The 14,131-nt window shown below is 40.9% G+C and overlaps 1 protein-coding gene across 1 annotated transcript in view; it reads right to left on the minus strand.

The window, feature by feature from the left end:
• Window positions 1-4,935: 4,935 nt before the first annotated feature.
• The window catches only part of PCBD2 (pterin-4 alpha-carbinolamine dehydratase 2), a 34,613-nt gene continuing 25,417 nt past the window's right edge, over window positions 4,936-14,131 (minus strand). The window contains exons 3-4 of the mRNA XM_034778788.1: window positions 8,910-8,990; window positions 4,936-6,832 (exon numbers count right to left, since the gene is read on the minus strand). Of these exons, the coding sequence (XP_034634679.1) occupies window positions 6,737-6,832; window positions 8,910-8,990 (177 nt within the window). The 3' untranslated portion in view covers window positions 4,936-6,736. The remainder of the gene's footprint in view (window positions 6,833-8,909; window positions 8,991-14,131) is intronic.

Consider the following 14,131-nt stretch of genomic DNA (forward strand, 5'->3'; position numbering starts at 1 on the left):
AACTCTTGTGCAGAGTCAGTAAGGCAAGAAGGCAATAAACGTTCACTGCTGTGAAAATATAATGCAACATTGGATTAACATTGCCCAGCACCTTAGGCACAAAATGGGAGGGGGATTGTTTAAAAGTACATACAAATCTAATATTAATAGAAATGTGTTTTATTCAGTGTAAGTTTTTGTTCGATTTTAAAGATATTTCTCTAGGGCCAGATTAAGCCATAGACACTATAGCCCTAGGCATCTGCATCCAGGAGCCACATGATTATTACATCAAAATCACAGCTTTCATTAGTAAGTTTCTAGTCCTCAGAGTTATAAAAAAAAGTTTGAAAAGTGTGGCCCAGATGTAACCAATTCAGTGATGTCTGCCTGAGTCTGCAGATGGCCTGAAAGGTGTGAACTTCCCCATGCATCTCAATGGAATGTTAACTCCAAGACGTGCCACTCGGTGAGACCCAGTCAACACCACCCCAGCAGAGGACTGTGTGTGAGGCAGGAGGAGAAAAGTGCAGTGAATCCAGTCACTCATCCAAGCAGATACACCCCAGTAGCTGAGGTGTGTACATGGAGGCGGGGCTACTGCAACCTCTTCCTCTCTGATTGGAGGAATGTTGATGCTGCCCCTGAGGGGAAAGAAGGGGCCTCATGCCACTGCCTGCAGAGGAGGGGGCCCACCTGCCACCACCATGGCACAGGGGCAAGGCTACAAGGGTGGAGTCACAAGTCACAGTGTGTCTACGGCCCTGGATTGTCTTAATCCAGCCCTGCATTTTCCTATCATGTTTCCAATTTAACTTGGTGCAGGAGGACCAAGGCATAAAACTGATTAAAAACAAAGGTGAAATTAACTAATCCTGTTTCACTGTCTCACCCCGGAGAAAAACAAACAGACAGCATAAAAGGGGGGGGGGGGGGAATGAAGTTTTTTTTTAAAAAAATTCTTTATGCTTTAATATTCTAAAAGAATGTGAGCAAGTCAGGCAAGCAATTTTACTATTCGTTCTGTTTTAATTTATATTTCAGCCTGGCAAAATCCTTTTAAAAACTGCAGACATCTGCACAATGAGGTGAAATTACATTCATTTTTAGTATTTATGCTTTGTGATGAGCCAAAGCAGTGGGAGAAAGACATTTTTACTGCTGGATACAAGCCTTACAGCAACAATTTGTTGGAGGAGGATTTTTATTATTCAGGAATGAGGCAACTAGTAAACAAAGCTCTCTTTGTATATGCTGAAGGGCCCAATTCAGCAAGACAGTTAAGAGCGGACCTAACTTGAAGCAGGAGTAATTCAACTGAAGCTTAAAATTAGACCTGTGCTTGAGCACCTTGCTGAATGAGGGCCATATAATCGAATGGTGCCCAAGAGCATTCCACCAATCAAATGGCTGAGTTTGCTCAATATTTCATTGCTTTATCCCCCAAAAAAGCAGCCGCCTCAATCTGAAAGCATTAGAAGGATGTTGGGAAATTATAACTCATTTTTATATGCTTAAGTTTTAAGAGGGCCATTTCTTTTCCTTGCTCTCAGTCTAATTATATTTTCTAAAAATAAGGCAGAAGGGCAAGGAGAGGGACACTAATCTCAAATTTCTGCAGCACAGAAGGTAATGGTATGAGTGGTGTCTTCTACCATTACTCACTTCTCTTGCCATATTCAATCCCTCTTCACACAGTAGAGGGCTTTACATTTAGCAGACAAAAGGTAGGTCTATACTTACCTCCGGGTCCGGCGGTAAGCAATCAATCTTCTGGGATCGATTTATCGTGTCTTGTGTAGACGTGATAAATAGATCCCGGATCGATCCCAGAAGTGCTCGCCGTCGACGCCGGTACTCCTGCTCCGCGAGAGGAGTACGCGGAGTCGACGGGGGAGCCTGCCTGCCGCGTCTGGACCCACGGTAAGTTCGAACTAAGGTACTTCAACTTCAGCTACGTTATTCACGTAGCTGAAGTTGCGTATCTTAGTTCGAAGTGGGGGGTTAGTGTGGACCAGGCAAAAGGCATAACAAGTTCCAATGGCTGGAAGCTGAAGCTAAACAAATTCAGTCTAGAAATAAGGTGCACATTTTTCACAGTGCGGGTTAAGAAGCACTGCAACAATTTACCTATGGATGTAATGGATTCTGTCACTTGAAGTTCTCAAAATCAAGACTGAGAGGACTTTCTAAGAAGTATAGTCTAACTCCACCAGAAGTTATGGGCTTGATGGAAGAATCACTTGAGGAAAATTCCTCGGCCTGTGTAATACAGGAGGTCAAACTAGTTGATCAGAGTGGTCCCTTCTGGCCTTAAAACCTATGAATCTATACTTTGAAGATATTCTGAATACTGTCTAATCCTCCACAGATAAATCTGTCTAATCTCTATCTCCTGGACTAGATATAGAGATCTGGGCATCACAGCACAACAGAAAATGTTTCACAGATCAAGTTTGGAGAATGAAATGAGAATACAACAATATTTAATTAAAAGACCTTTATTCTCCCGATTCAGTACTGTAGGAGTCTGCTATTGGGAATAGGTATGGATATTCTGTTATTAGCCTTCAGACTTCTGTGCTATTCTTGCAAAAACTGAAATTTAATTAAAAGAAATACCAAAAGAAAAAGACACCTTTCTCTTCAGCAACCACCTCAAAGTCTTTCCATCACTACAATTGAGTAATAAGAAGGATTAGGAAAAGTTCATTTTTTTATAGACAGATGGACATGCTTCAATGGTGAATGGGTTTACTTCCAATCTTTCTGCTTGATCTGGTAAAGTCCAATGATTGTGTCCTTTCACTTACATCTACTTACATTTGTAAAGCTTTCTTTATTTTTTTTCCTTTTCTATTTTGCCTCTGGTATTCCACAGGAATTTTTTAGGGAAAAGTTACTTTTCTTTTCAAACATATTCTGTGATGAGGACAATGTCTTTATCTCTGTCAGTTCTCTTTGATTATAATCAGATGACGGCTCAAAGTGGGAACAAACACACAGGCCAGTGGGAAATGGGGAACATTTGGTGACCTTGGTGATATTAGCACTGCACGGGATAGCATCAGGGTTGCACTGTGATAGCAGAAGCCAGCACTCCTGCCAGTGATTATAATCACTACTTTAATTACCTCACCAAGACCCAGTACCCAATGTGGTGTTTGCATGGTTTGCTTAACAGTCCCACTGAGGACTCCTGCTTTTGGGGTAATTTATTGAATTTGTTTCAGACTTCCCTGTGAAACTGGAGATCCCATTGGCAACTGGGAACAGGTCTAGATTAATCCAGATGCAGGGAAGTTACCTTCAAGGAAACAGTTGTTTAATGACAGATAATCCAAACACTCATCAGCACCACAATCAACTTGGAAACAAAAACATTCCAAAGAAATATAACCTAGTGGTTGCTGACCTAGTGGTTGCAACGAGCAGGGAAACATTGCCAGTGTAAGAGAAAGGGGCACCATGCTGCGGTGGGCTGTTATTCTGAAGTTCCAAGCAGAGCAGGCACCCGTCAGTACTAGAAAGTGAAAGCTACTAGAAAAAAAATTAGGACACCGCAGAAGTGGTATTTGTGATGAAATAGGATGTTTTGACCTATTGAACCAGCCTGATGTGACGAAGCATTAGGACTCTACAGGTTCTGTTTTTCAGACAAGATTAAAAACTGAAGTTTTGGCCACTTTTGGTCATCCAAAACCCACTGGTACTTTTCACAAGAGAAGCATTAGCCCATATGTCCTGACTAAAATGCAATACCTGTAATTAAATTCTTCCTATATAAAATTTCCCATAAAGTTTCAACTGGACATGGCACCATTCACTTCCTTGGTTAAAGTTGCTATACACTGTCGCAAAGCTCTAACCGAGGGGTCAATATTGAGTGAAACGATTATTCTCCCAACTTCTCAATATCTCTACACATCCTCTCAACGTATAACAAGAGCGTATATACTCATGTACAGGAACGTATTTTGAGAGAGACAGACACATGCACAAACTGTGAACTCAAGCTAGATGGCGGATTTATGCTTCCTTAATCTTTCCCAGATACAGAAAGGGAAGCCAGAGGTTTTTCAGCATAGTTAGTGGAGTGCCAAGATTCCATTGCCACTTGCTTCACACAAAGCAGCTAGTTTATTACAAAAGCTAAGGATTGGGGGGGCGGGGGAGGTGTGATGAAGGTTCAACACAGTTTGGATGCAATTCAAAAATGCTAAGAACTCTGTCAAAACCTAAAAACTGGACTTTGGTAATGAAAGGAGAATCTAGTGTCTGCAAGGCAAACCAAAGCCCAGGAGAACATCATTGCTTTTTGTGTTGAGGAGCTGCAGGTATCATGGAGTGCAGGAGAAAGAAGCAGCCAATAGCCGTTTAGCAAAAAGATTGAAGAGGAACTGGAGGAAAGGAAATTGCCTCTGAGGCTAAGGTGAAGCCAATGGCATAACTCCCACGGATTTCAAAGGAGCCAGGATTTTCCCCTTAGATTCGGTCTCTGAAGTCAACAGTCTTTGAACAGACATGAGCAGTTTTTCACTACTATTTTCATTACAAGATAACAAAGTTTACACAGCAATACTCACAGAGGACACCTCACAGCTCTCTGCAATAACCAGAAGAGGAGCAGGAGGCAGAAGCCAAACAAATATTATCCCAAAAAGCTACGCTGAAGTAAGAGTATTTCCAATGCACTGCTCACCTTTTCTATTTATTTCGCTCAGTCTCCATCACCAAGCAGCAGACCAAAAAAACAACAACACTGCACAGCCTGGCGTCACTAGAGAATACTGCTCTGAGCTCTAAATGAATTTGTGGGGATTTTTTTCTAAGAGAATGTAAATATATATTAATATTTTAAACCCAAGACCTCCCAGTAACTAGATATAAGTTATGCAAAAGCCAAACAGCTTTGTCACATATGTGCATGTATATAATAATTATACAGGAACAAAATTACAGAGGAGGAATTAGATTTTATTGTTCTTATCTAAAGCTTTCCCATAATATCTCATTTCTAAAAAACAAAAATAGTTTTCAGAGCTTATTAGAGAGGCATTGTCAAACCTTCAGGACCAGATTTATTTATCCGTGGGTAACACAAGACACCAGTTATTTTTTCAAGTAATTCCCTGCAGCAGTGATCACTTTAAAATCATGTCAAAGAAATTCTTAGTTTCATACAAATACAAACAGATTTTAAGGGATGGGCATTTGAAAGCATAAAACCTAGATTGGTTCCCTTTAGTTTTAACTTGGTAGCCTATGGATGCTAACTTAAAAAACTTCTCGGTTCAAAAATCTTCACAATCAACAACTGTCGTCTATAAGTGCATGATACGGCATATGTTAATTATTTTGTGCTTCATTATTTTACAAATGTATTGATGGGAATATTTGGATAGCAGCTACTGCACTGCATCCAAAAAGTATTGGGAGAGCACAAATCTAATACATACAAAAAGGTTTTGACAATGACATGAATCAATATAGATCTAGTTTCTTAGTAGTTAGTAATTGTGCCTCTGGTGTCATTCTATCTATGTATCTAGGCATTTATAAGATGCCAATTAACCCGGTAGTTAAGCAGCAACATAATTATTAGAAAGGCTTGATTGTGCATGTTGAGTACACTTAGTACTGCAGAGAGAGTTCTTTCCATACTTACATGAGCAGAACTCCCACTGCGATCAGTGGGAATTTTGTCTGAGTGAGAATAAAGGCCATAGACTTTATGACCTTTGGGATGTTGTGAGAAATGGATTTTAAACCTAGCTGGATCTGTAGCTCTTAGAACAAGATTTACAAACAAATTTTTTTAACTATAAGAAAATGGGTCACTATAACTTTAGATTAGCCCTGCCCACATTATCAAGAGAACCCTGCTAACGTCGTTTCCTTTACTGCTGGCAGCACTTATTGGTGTGACGGAAACCTGGCTTAGTCCACACTCCCCTTTCCTATAGATGGGCTTTAATAAAATATGAGAATGCTATCACAAAATAAGGATTCAAATACTGAGTTCTCTGGCCCCAATCCATCAAAATATTTAAGCACTTCACCCAAGTACATGAGTACTTCCAGTGGCTTCAGCAGGACTATTCATGTGCTTAAAGTTCAATAAGTCCTTAAGTGTTTTGACGGATAAAGGCCAGGGTACTCAGCAGCTTGCAGGATCAAGCCCTCAATATCCTGCTATTGGGAAGGTGACAGGTCTGAAAAGCACCTCACCACTATTGGTGTCTGCATACAAGAGTACAGAGAAAGAAAGCTACTGTCCTGCTGGCTGGGATCAAGAATAAGGCACGCTCACTTGGCAGTACCCCAGTGCTATTACTCCCTGTAGGGTTACTAGGCTATGGGCTTGGAGAATCCTATCACTCTGGAAGGATTCCAGCAGTCATTCTGGCCTTTATCCATTGTGGAAATAATGGCGAATCACATTTCTGGTTTGGGTTTTTAATGTGAAAAGTCTATTTTAATTTCTAAGGAAGGATTGTTCAAAATTCCCTTTGTTGCTTTGTCTGATGTATTGTACGTGTGACCAGTAATGATAAGTATGAAGTATTGGCAGTTTTCTCAGACTAAGGTTGATGAGTTTTGTTTTTTTTTTTAATGCTGCTGCTAAACTAGTTTTATTACAAATCATTTTACACTACAAGTGGCAGCAGCAATTTAGAATGTAGAACACTTCACTGAATGATAAAGTTCAAATATAAAGCGGTCTGAAGGCAACGCTATTTTCAACATTCAGTTATTACACAGAAGCAGCAGCTTTGTCAATAAATTGAGCCAGCTTCACATCTCTTTTGGTCAGTCCTCCACAGTCATGGGAAATAAGAGTTATCTGAACCTGCAAAGGAAAGGAAGTGGATTACAATTTACATTCCAAGCTTTCAATGAAGACTGGTCAGAATTCAATTTGAAATTTTTTGTGGGGAGGGTGATCTTTAATGAATTGGTTTAAAAAAAAATCCTGCCTGCAGACGAAGAGTAGGAATCTTACTATTTTTTCAAATTGTAAGACATCATATGAGTCAGCTGCAAGGTGAGTAGGCTCAACAGAATCTGGAGACTAACCAAAGAGGCACTTCACAGAGTAAAAAAATAATTTTGGCTTCATGTTCTTGGGTTTCATCCAAGAGGCAGCATCCGATTAAATTACTCATTCTTTACATTTAAATTCCACATATTGGTTTCATGAAGAATTCAGGTCATTGACCAAGTTGCAAACACCAAATAAAGTGACTGGAGCATAAAAATCAGTATCTTAAAGGTGAAGAAACTGGTGAGCTCTTTGCAGATTAGTTTTGAAAGGAAAAAATAAACAGACTGGTGTGCATGTCGCTATGATACAGGCTGCCTGTATGAGTTTGTTTAGACTTACCCAGATGAAAAGTCATGTGCTACATTTTGTTAGTTGTTCCTGTGTAGCGGGGATTTGCAAAAAAAGAAAATCTAAACACCCTGGGAAGTCAAGACAAATCTTCCAGAGTGTGAGATAAGCACTTTGTCCAACATCACTTAATGTCTCTCTTTAAATAAGATAGTTAGAATGTATTTAATTTTGCCTTATTGTTTAAAAAAAGAATTAGATCGTTTCAGTGCCAATTAATCCCCATTTTGAAAAAAAAACACATGGCACTTTGTTCCAGTCAGACAAAAACCATTGCTTTATGTGTATGCATCATCATTCTGCTTGTCCCTTGTTTTGTTTTAGATAGGCATGGTATATATTTACCAGTGACTAAAGAAAAAATAGTTAATAGAACAAAATGAGATTAGAAAATAAAATGATAGTAATAATCGGCTCTTGAAGTATTGCCTTTTATCGGAGGGTCTCAATGCACCTGACTAATATTTGCTCTCATGAAACCACTACGAATTAAATAAGTTTTATAACTGACTTTACAGGCAGCTACACTGAGAAACCGGAGTCAAGATTTTCAAAATATGAGTCTAAGGGCTTGTCTACATTACCCACTGGATCGACGGGCAGTGATCGATCCAGCGGGTGTCGATTTATCGCATCTAGTCTAGATGCGATAAATCGACTGCTGAGCGCTCTCCCGTCGACTCTGGTACTCCACCAGGGTGAGAGGCACGGGCGGAGTTGATGGGAGAGCACCAGCCGTCAACTTACCGCAGTGAAGACACTGCGGTAAGTAGATCTAAGTACGTTGACTTCAGCTACGTTATTCACGTAGCTGAAGTTGCGTAACTTAGATCGATTCCCCCGCCCCCAGTGTAGACCAGGCCTAAGTTAGCTTTCCAGGCTCCTGTTTCGGCACCAGAACAAGTGGCTTGATCTTCCAAAATTCTGAACTCCCATTAACTTCCACATGCATCAAAAGGAGCTGATAAGTGTTCAGTAGCTTTGAAAAAATCAGAGCATTTATTTAGATGGCCTAAACATGGATTTAGGGGCCTAAGTTTAGGCTTAGATTTTAGGAAATCTTGGTCGAAGAGGTTACATGATGTGTCCAAGTCACACAGCCTGTGGTGAGAAATCTGAGAGAACTATGGAGTCCTGGCTCTCTAACCACTGATTAGACAATCTCTTCACTATTTAATATACAAGTTTAAAAGGTAGGAACAATTTGAGGTTTAAACACTTTCACAGTGTGTCAAATGTTAAGCACATTACCATGATGACAACAGGAAGAAAATCAGCCTAGTCTAAGATAAAAGAAACACCCACACACACAAAAAAGAACAAAACGCTAATTTATTCTGCCCATCAGCAGGACTGGATCTTCTTTGCAAATATTATTTTAAAATCCACAAAGGATATAGGTAAAGTCACTACCTCTTTTGATGTATAGAAGCTTCCTAATGTGAAAAGGAGTGACAGAAAAGGATGTTCTATACGCTGATCTGGTCTAGTAAATTGTTCATAAAGGTACCTAAAAAGTTATTCAATGTATTACCTTGTTGTACACATTAAACCATTCGGGATGATGATTCATCTTTTCTGCTTGCAGAGCAACTCGTGTCATAAATCCAAAAGCCTAGGATAAAAGGAATACAGAGAAATATTTCATCTGTTAGGAACGTGCGTTAAGGTTAGTGTTATGGATCTACAAGGATATATTCCAAAAGCCCAGCGATATGTAATGACAGGGATGGCCCTTGTGTACTGGGACCTAAAGATAATTTTTTTTGTACCCTATCCCTTTGAGTACTCTGAGTACGTCACCTGTTGGAGCACTCCACCTTCCCTGGATTACTCCCCATTCTATCATCACTGTTCCCTTACTAAAGCAGCATTCTGCAGCACATGCCCCAGGGATTAACTCCCAGTAGGGTGACCAGATGTCCCGATTTTATAGGGACAGTCCCAATATTTGGGGGAGAGGGGTATATGGGTTCTGATTACCCCCCACCCCATCCCGATTTTTCACCCTCACTAGCTTGTCACCCTAACTCCCAGAGTTCATGGCTTTCTGATTAGCTGGCTTTTTCCTGCAATGGGTTACAACCCCCTCTGCTCAGTGGGATACTGCTCCAAGTCATGGTCCCCTTGTTAAAAATTTACTACCAATCTAAAGGGATTATGGTCATTTTCCTGCTGCTGATAGAGTTCTCTCCCTCTTTGGATACTGGTCGATCGTTCTATCTAAAATGACTTATCCAAAGATACCGATGAAGAACAATTATTTTGCCTATGGTGTGCCACAGGTATCCGATATTTTTAAATATTCACCCAAGGGAGATATCCCTATGCCCCTAGATCTTCACCCCACCTTTCCTCCAAGTTAAACACTCTGCTATACTATCAATATACACCAGGGGTGGGCAAACTTTTTGGCCTGAGGGCTGCATCACGTTTCATAAATTGTACGGAGGGCCGGTTAGGGGAGGAGGTCGTGGGCCGGCCCCCACCTCCTTTCTGCCCCATCCCTCCCCCCCCGGGACTCCTGCCCCATCCAATCCCTGCTGTTCCCTGATGGCCCCCCCGGAACCTCTGCCCCATTCACACCCCGCCCCCCATTCCCTGCCCCTGAGTGCACCCCACCACCCTATCCAACCCCCCGTCCTTCCTGACTGCCCCCCCAGGACCCCTGCCCCCATTCAACCCCGTCCCCCCCGACCCCTATCCATATTCCCACCCCCTGAACTTCCCTGCCCTCTATCCAACCCCCCTGCTCCCTGCCCCCTTACCGCGCTGCCTGTGGCTGGCGGCGTTACAGCTGTGCCACCCGGCTGGAGCCGTGCCACGCCGCCGCCACTGCCACCGTGCAGCACAGAGACCGGGTCAGGCCGCGCTCAGGCACTCACAGCCCTGCCGCCCAGAGCATTGCGCCGGCGGTGGAGCAAGTGAGTTGAGGCTGCGGGGGACGGAGGACAGTGCGGGAGGGGCTGGAGCTAGGCTCCCAGGCCAGGAGCTCAGGGGCCGGACAGGACAGTCCCGCGAGCCGGAGGTGGCCTGCGGGCTGTAGTTTGCCCACCTCGGATATACCCAGTGTATTTTTCAGGAACAGAGTTCATTTCCAGTGACTTTCCCTGAATGTAAGCAGTTTAGTTTAGTTTTGTTTTGGAGCGGGGGAGGAGGGAGGTTGGTCACGTGAGGTCACTTCTCTCCTTTATGAGAAAAGGTTTTGGTTTAAATGAGAGAATACAGACTTCCGAGTCCCCCACCCTCTTCTCTTCACACTCCCCCGTGATACAGGATTTAATCACAGGCTCAAGGAGAAAATGTGGGAAGCCCCTGCCAAAAATATTTGCAGAAAATCTCTGCATTATAAAAAAAAAAATCCTCCATGCAAATCAAGGACTCACTCTACGATAGGACCCATGTAGGTAGGCCCCTATGCCTGCCCAGAGACCAAGGAAAGTCAATGGGCTCTGCACAGATGTAGGAGTCCATCCAGGAGGATCAGGGCCTAAATTAAAACTGCAAAGCAAAAAAAAACCCTATCCACATACATAATCTGGTTCATATTAAAATACTTGCCATAAGTTAGTATCTTGACATAGACCTACCTGTTTAGATCATTTTTAGCACTAATTTATAGACTAGCCTGTATATGGCCCATCAAGCAATGGCCATTTCAAACAAACATGTGGTCAATAAATAACATAATGGTTGATAATAGTTTCAGTCTTTTTTTCCTCTCACAAATTACAAACACTTTAAGAAAAAGCATCAGTGCCTGGATGAAGTATGACTTTGTAAGTCACTTTGCCAGTCAGATGAATGCAAACGTTACAATCAGAGCAAATTATTCCAATGAGGTTTGTCATTTGGAAACCACCAAACTGTCAGCAATTAAAAAGCTTTTTTCTTTGACCCGAGAACATTCAAAAAAATTGGGAACACTAACTTCCCTTGAAGCTCTAGTTTGGTTTAATTTTACTTGGAGTGAACAATTACGTTTAAAAAATGTCAAGCATTGCAACAAGATGCTTCAAAGCATAAAGCAGTAAATTCAGCACTAGACATTCGGGAATATACAGCTTTATTAAAAATTCTAAGATTTACATTTTATTTAAATATTTTTTTAAATACCCACTGCCTTAACATCTTTATTTACCAGACCATACCAAATTATACATAGAATTGCTTCCAAAGGGTAGTTTAAAAGCCACTGTTGCAGTCAGAAAGGCATCTGAAACTAGATTGCCTTTTTATCGCCAGGCAGTGCAGGGAAAACGGGAGGGAATTCATGAAAAATCTGACCAAATCCATATATGCACTGCCAGTATCTATATCTATGTACAGAGACACACACGTGTGTGTGTGCGCGCGCGCACACGAGTACATACATATATTTTTCCATGGATATTTTTATTTTATTGCATAACCATCACCACTCACTCTTAAGTTCAAATGGAAAAAACATTAAAGAACAAATTAATTGGTGACCAAATATGACCATTAAACTTTACCAGACCATTCCCTGTGCCTTCCCCCCCTCACCAACTTGACCAGAAATCAGCAGTTAGCAGACCTTGATGTCCCCCACCACCACCACCACCAAAGCTAAAAATGGAAAGTCATCTTAAAGTTGCACTTCATCCTGAAGATAGCCAAACTCAGGATTTCATCAACTACAAGAGGGAATGAATTCCTAAGCACTGGACCCTCCATGGAGAATGTCCTGTTGTCCTTTCCTATGAGCTCAATCCTGGGAACAGGTAGTAAGAGCGTTCCAGTGGGACATAACTACCACAGCAGAGGCTTTTGGAGGTTTCAGAGCTAAAAGGATCCCGAAACTATGATTTTATACATACGTCATGTGTGTGTGCAATTATATACACGTAGGGGTATGTACATACATACACATATAACCCTGCTTTACCCAAAGCAATCTTCTCTGCTCCACGTTACTAAAATAAACTACTTTTTCTGTTTTGATTATAGACTATTTTAATTATGCACAAAAGAGCACATATCTCCCACTAAGAAAATGAGCAGCAGTTCTGCTGAGTAATTTCACCAGTGCAATCTCCATTAGGCCCCTAAATACATCCTTTTCTAATTACATAAATTAGAACTCTATTGTTTATGGATCACCTTTATGTTTGTAGGCCCATAACCTTCCTTTTACAAAATACAATTGGCTCTGGAGGAAAAGATATTTAGGTTTGATTAGATATGAAAACACTATTACACAATCAGTTTGGACGTTTCTTCACGTCTTGAAACATGATCGGTAATTTGGTCTAATTGGTGATCAAGGAAACTATCTTGTGATCAATTAAAGTAATTACCTGATTCCGGCAACATAACCAACCTTATTTTGAGCTGGAGTCTGCACTTCTTCAACGTTAATTAAAAATAATGAAAATTATTAAGCAGTCTGCAGTGCAAGATCATTATCAAGCATGAGTCACATGACAGTATTGTCACTTGGCATTGGTGGGTACAGTTTACCAGACAGCCAAAACATTTCTTGTTGCTAGGTGGATAAGTGTTTTATTTATGCTGATAAGTCCCTACATGGCCTTGACCTTAGCAGATTGTTTGTGGCACCTATAACCACTGATGACATCATTTTAAGATCTTAATTTGAATATATATATATCATCCACAACACAGAACCTCAGCAGCATTTTCTAAAATCTGTGCATCAAGTTTTAAAAGCAGCTATTTTGAATAAAGGAAATACCATACCGGATGAGATCAACAGTCTTTCTGTGCCTTGGTTCCCCATCCATAAGATGGAGATAAAATAGTACTTCCCTCCCTCACAAGGGGTGTTGTGAAGATAAATACATTAAAAATTGTGAGGTACTCTGGTACTGCGGTAATAGGAGCCACAGGAATACCTTATATAGATTTTTGACTGTGTAATTTTAGTTTAGATTTAGATAATGTTTTACTAAAATAAAGTTTAGAAATATAGGTTTCTACACATTTCTTAACCTGTGAAAAAATTTCCCCAGGGAAATATTGGAAGCAACACTTAAATTAGAGTGGAAACAGCACTAGAATTTTTACTGTATGGAACAATCCTGCTCTGGCAAGGAGATGGACTGGATGATCCAACGGGTCTTTTCCATTTCTATCTTCTACGAGTCATGAAAGGAATAACTAAAAAACTACTGAAATTGCAGGAGTAGCTCAGCTGCAATTTCTAAGACAGAGATTCATTTTCTAGATGCCCCCAGCTTTGACATGCCTGTTTTGGGAAAATATTTCCTTGCTAAATCACTCCTGAAAGAAGAAATCATATTGAGAAAGTGTTTTAAGCAAGCTCAGCTGGTACCTCTTGCTCAAGCTGTGCCCTGGGACAGCCCAACTATACTTTTAAAATGACAGAACATGCTATCACTAAATATGGCTTAATGCAACTTGCTTTTCCTGAGAAAGGGAAAAAACTGTGCTATATGCTTTGCTTTCAGGAGTGAATGGAAAGATGAAATTCCATCTACCTCTTTGCACTATAGAGTATTTAACAGCTTTGGGAGGCTTGCAGAGTCTCTCTGCTAATCTGCTATTCTTCTTTTCACATGTCTTAAGCAAGGACTCAATTCATCTTAACACTTTTTAAACATACAGCTTTTGCACAATGCTTGCCAACATTATCCTGATGATTAATACATCAAAGCAAGGCAGGCTGATGTGTGGTGCTAATATATCACCGCCTGGTGAGTTCCCAGTGATAGAGTACCATAATGTATCACCGGAACAGAGCATTCAGAC

The sequence above is a fragment of the Trachemys scripta genome, chromosome 8 (assembly GCF_013100865.1).
Source record: "Trachemys scripta elegans isolate TJP31775 chromosome 8, CAS_Tse_1.0, whole genome shotgun sequence".
NCBI lineage: Eukaryota > Metazoa > Chordata > Testudines > Emydidae > Trachemys > Trachemys scripta.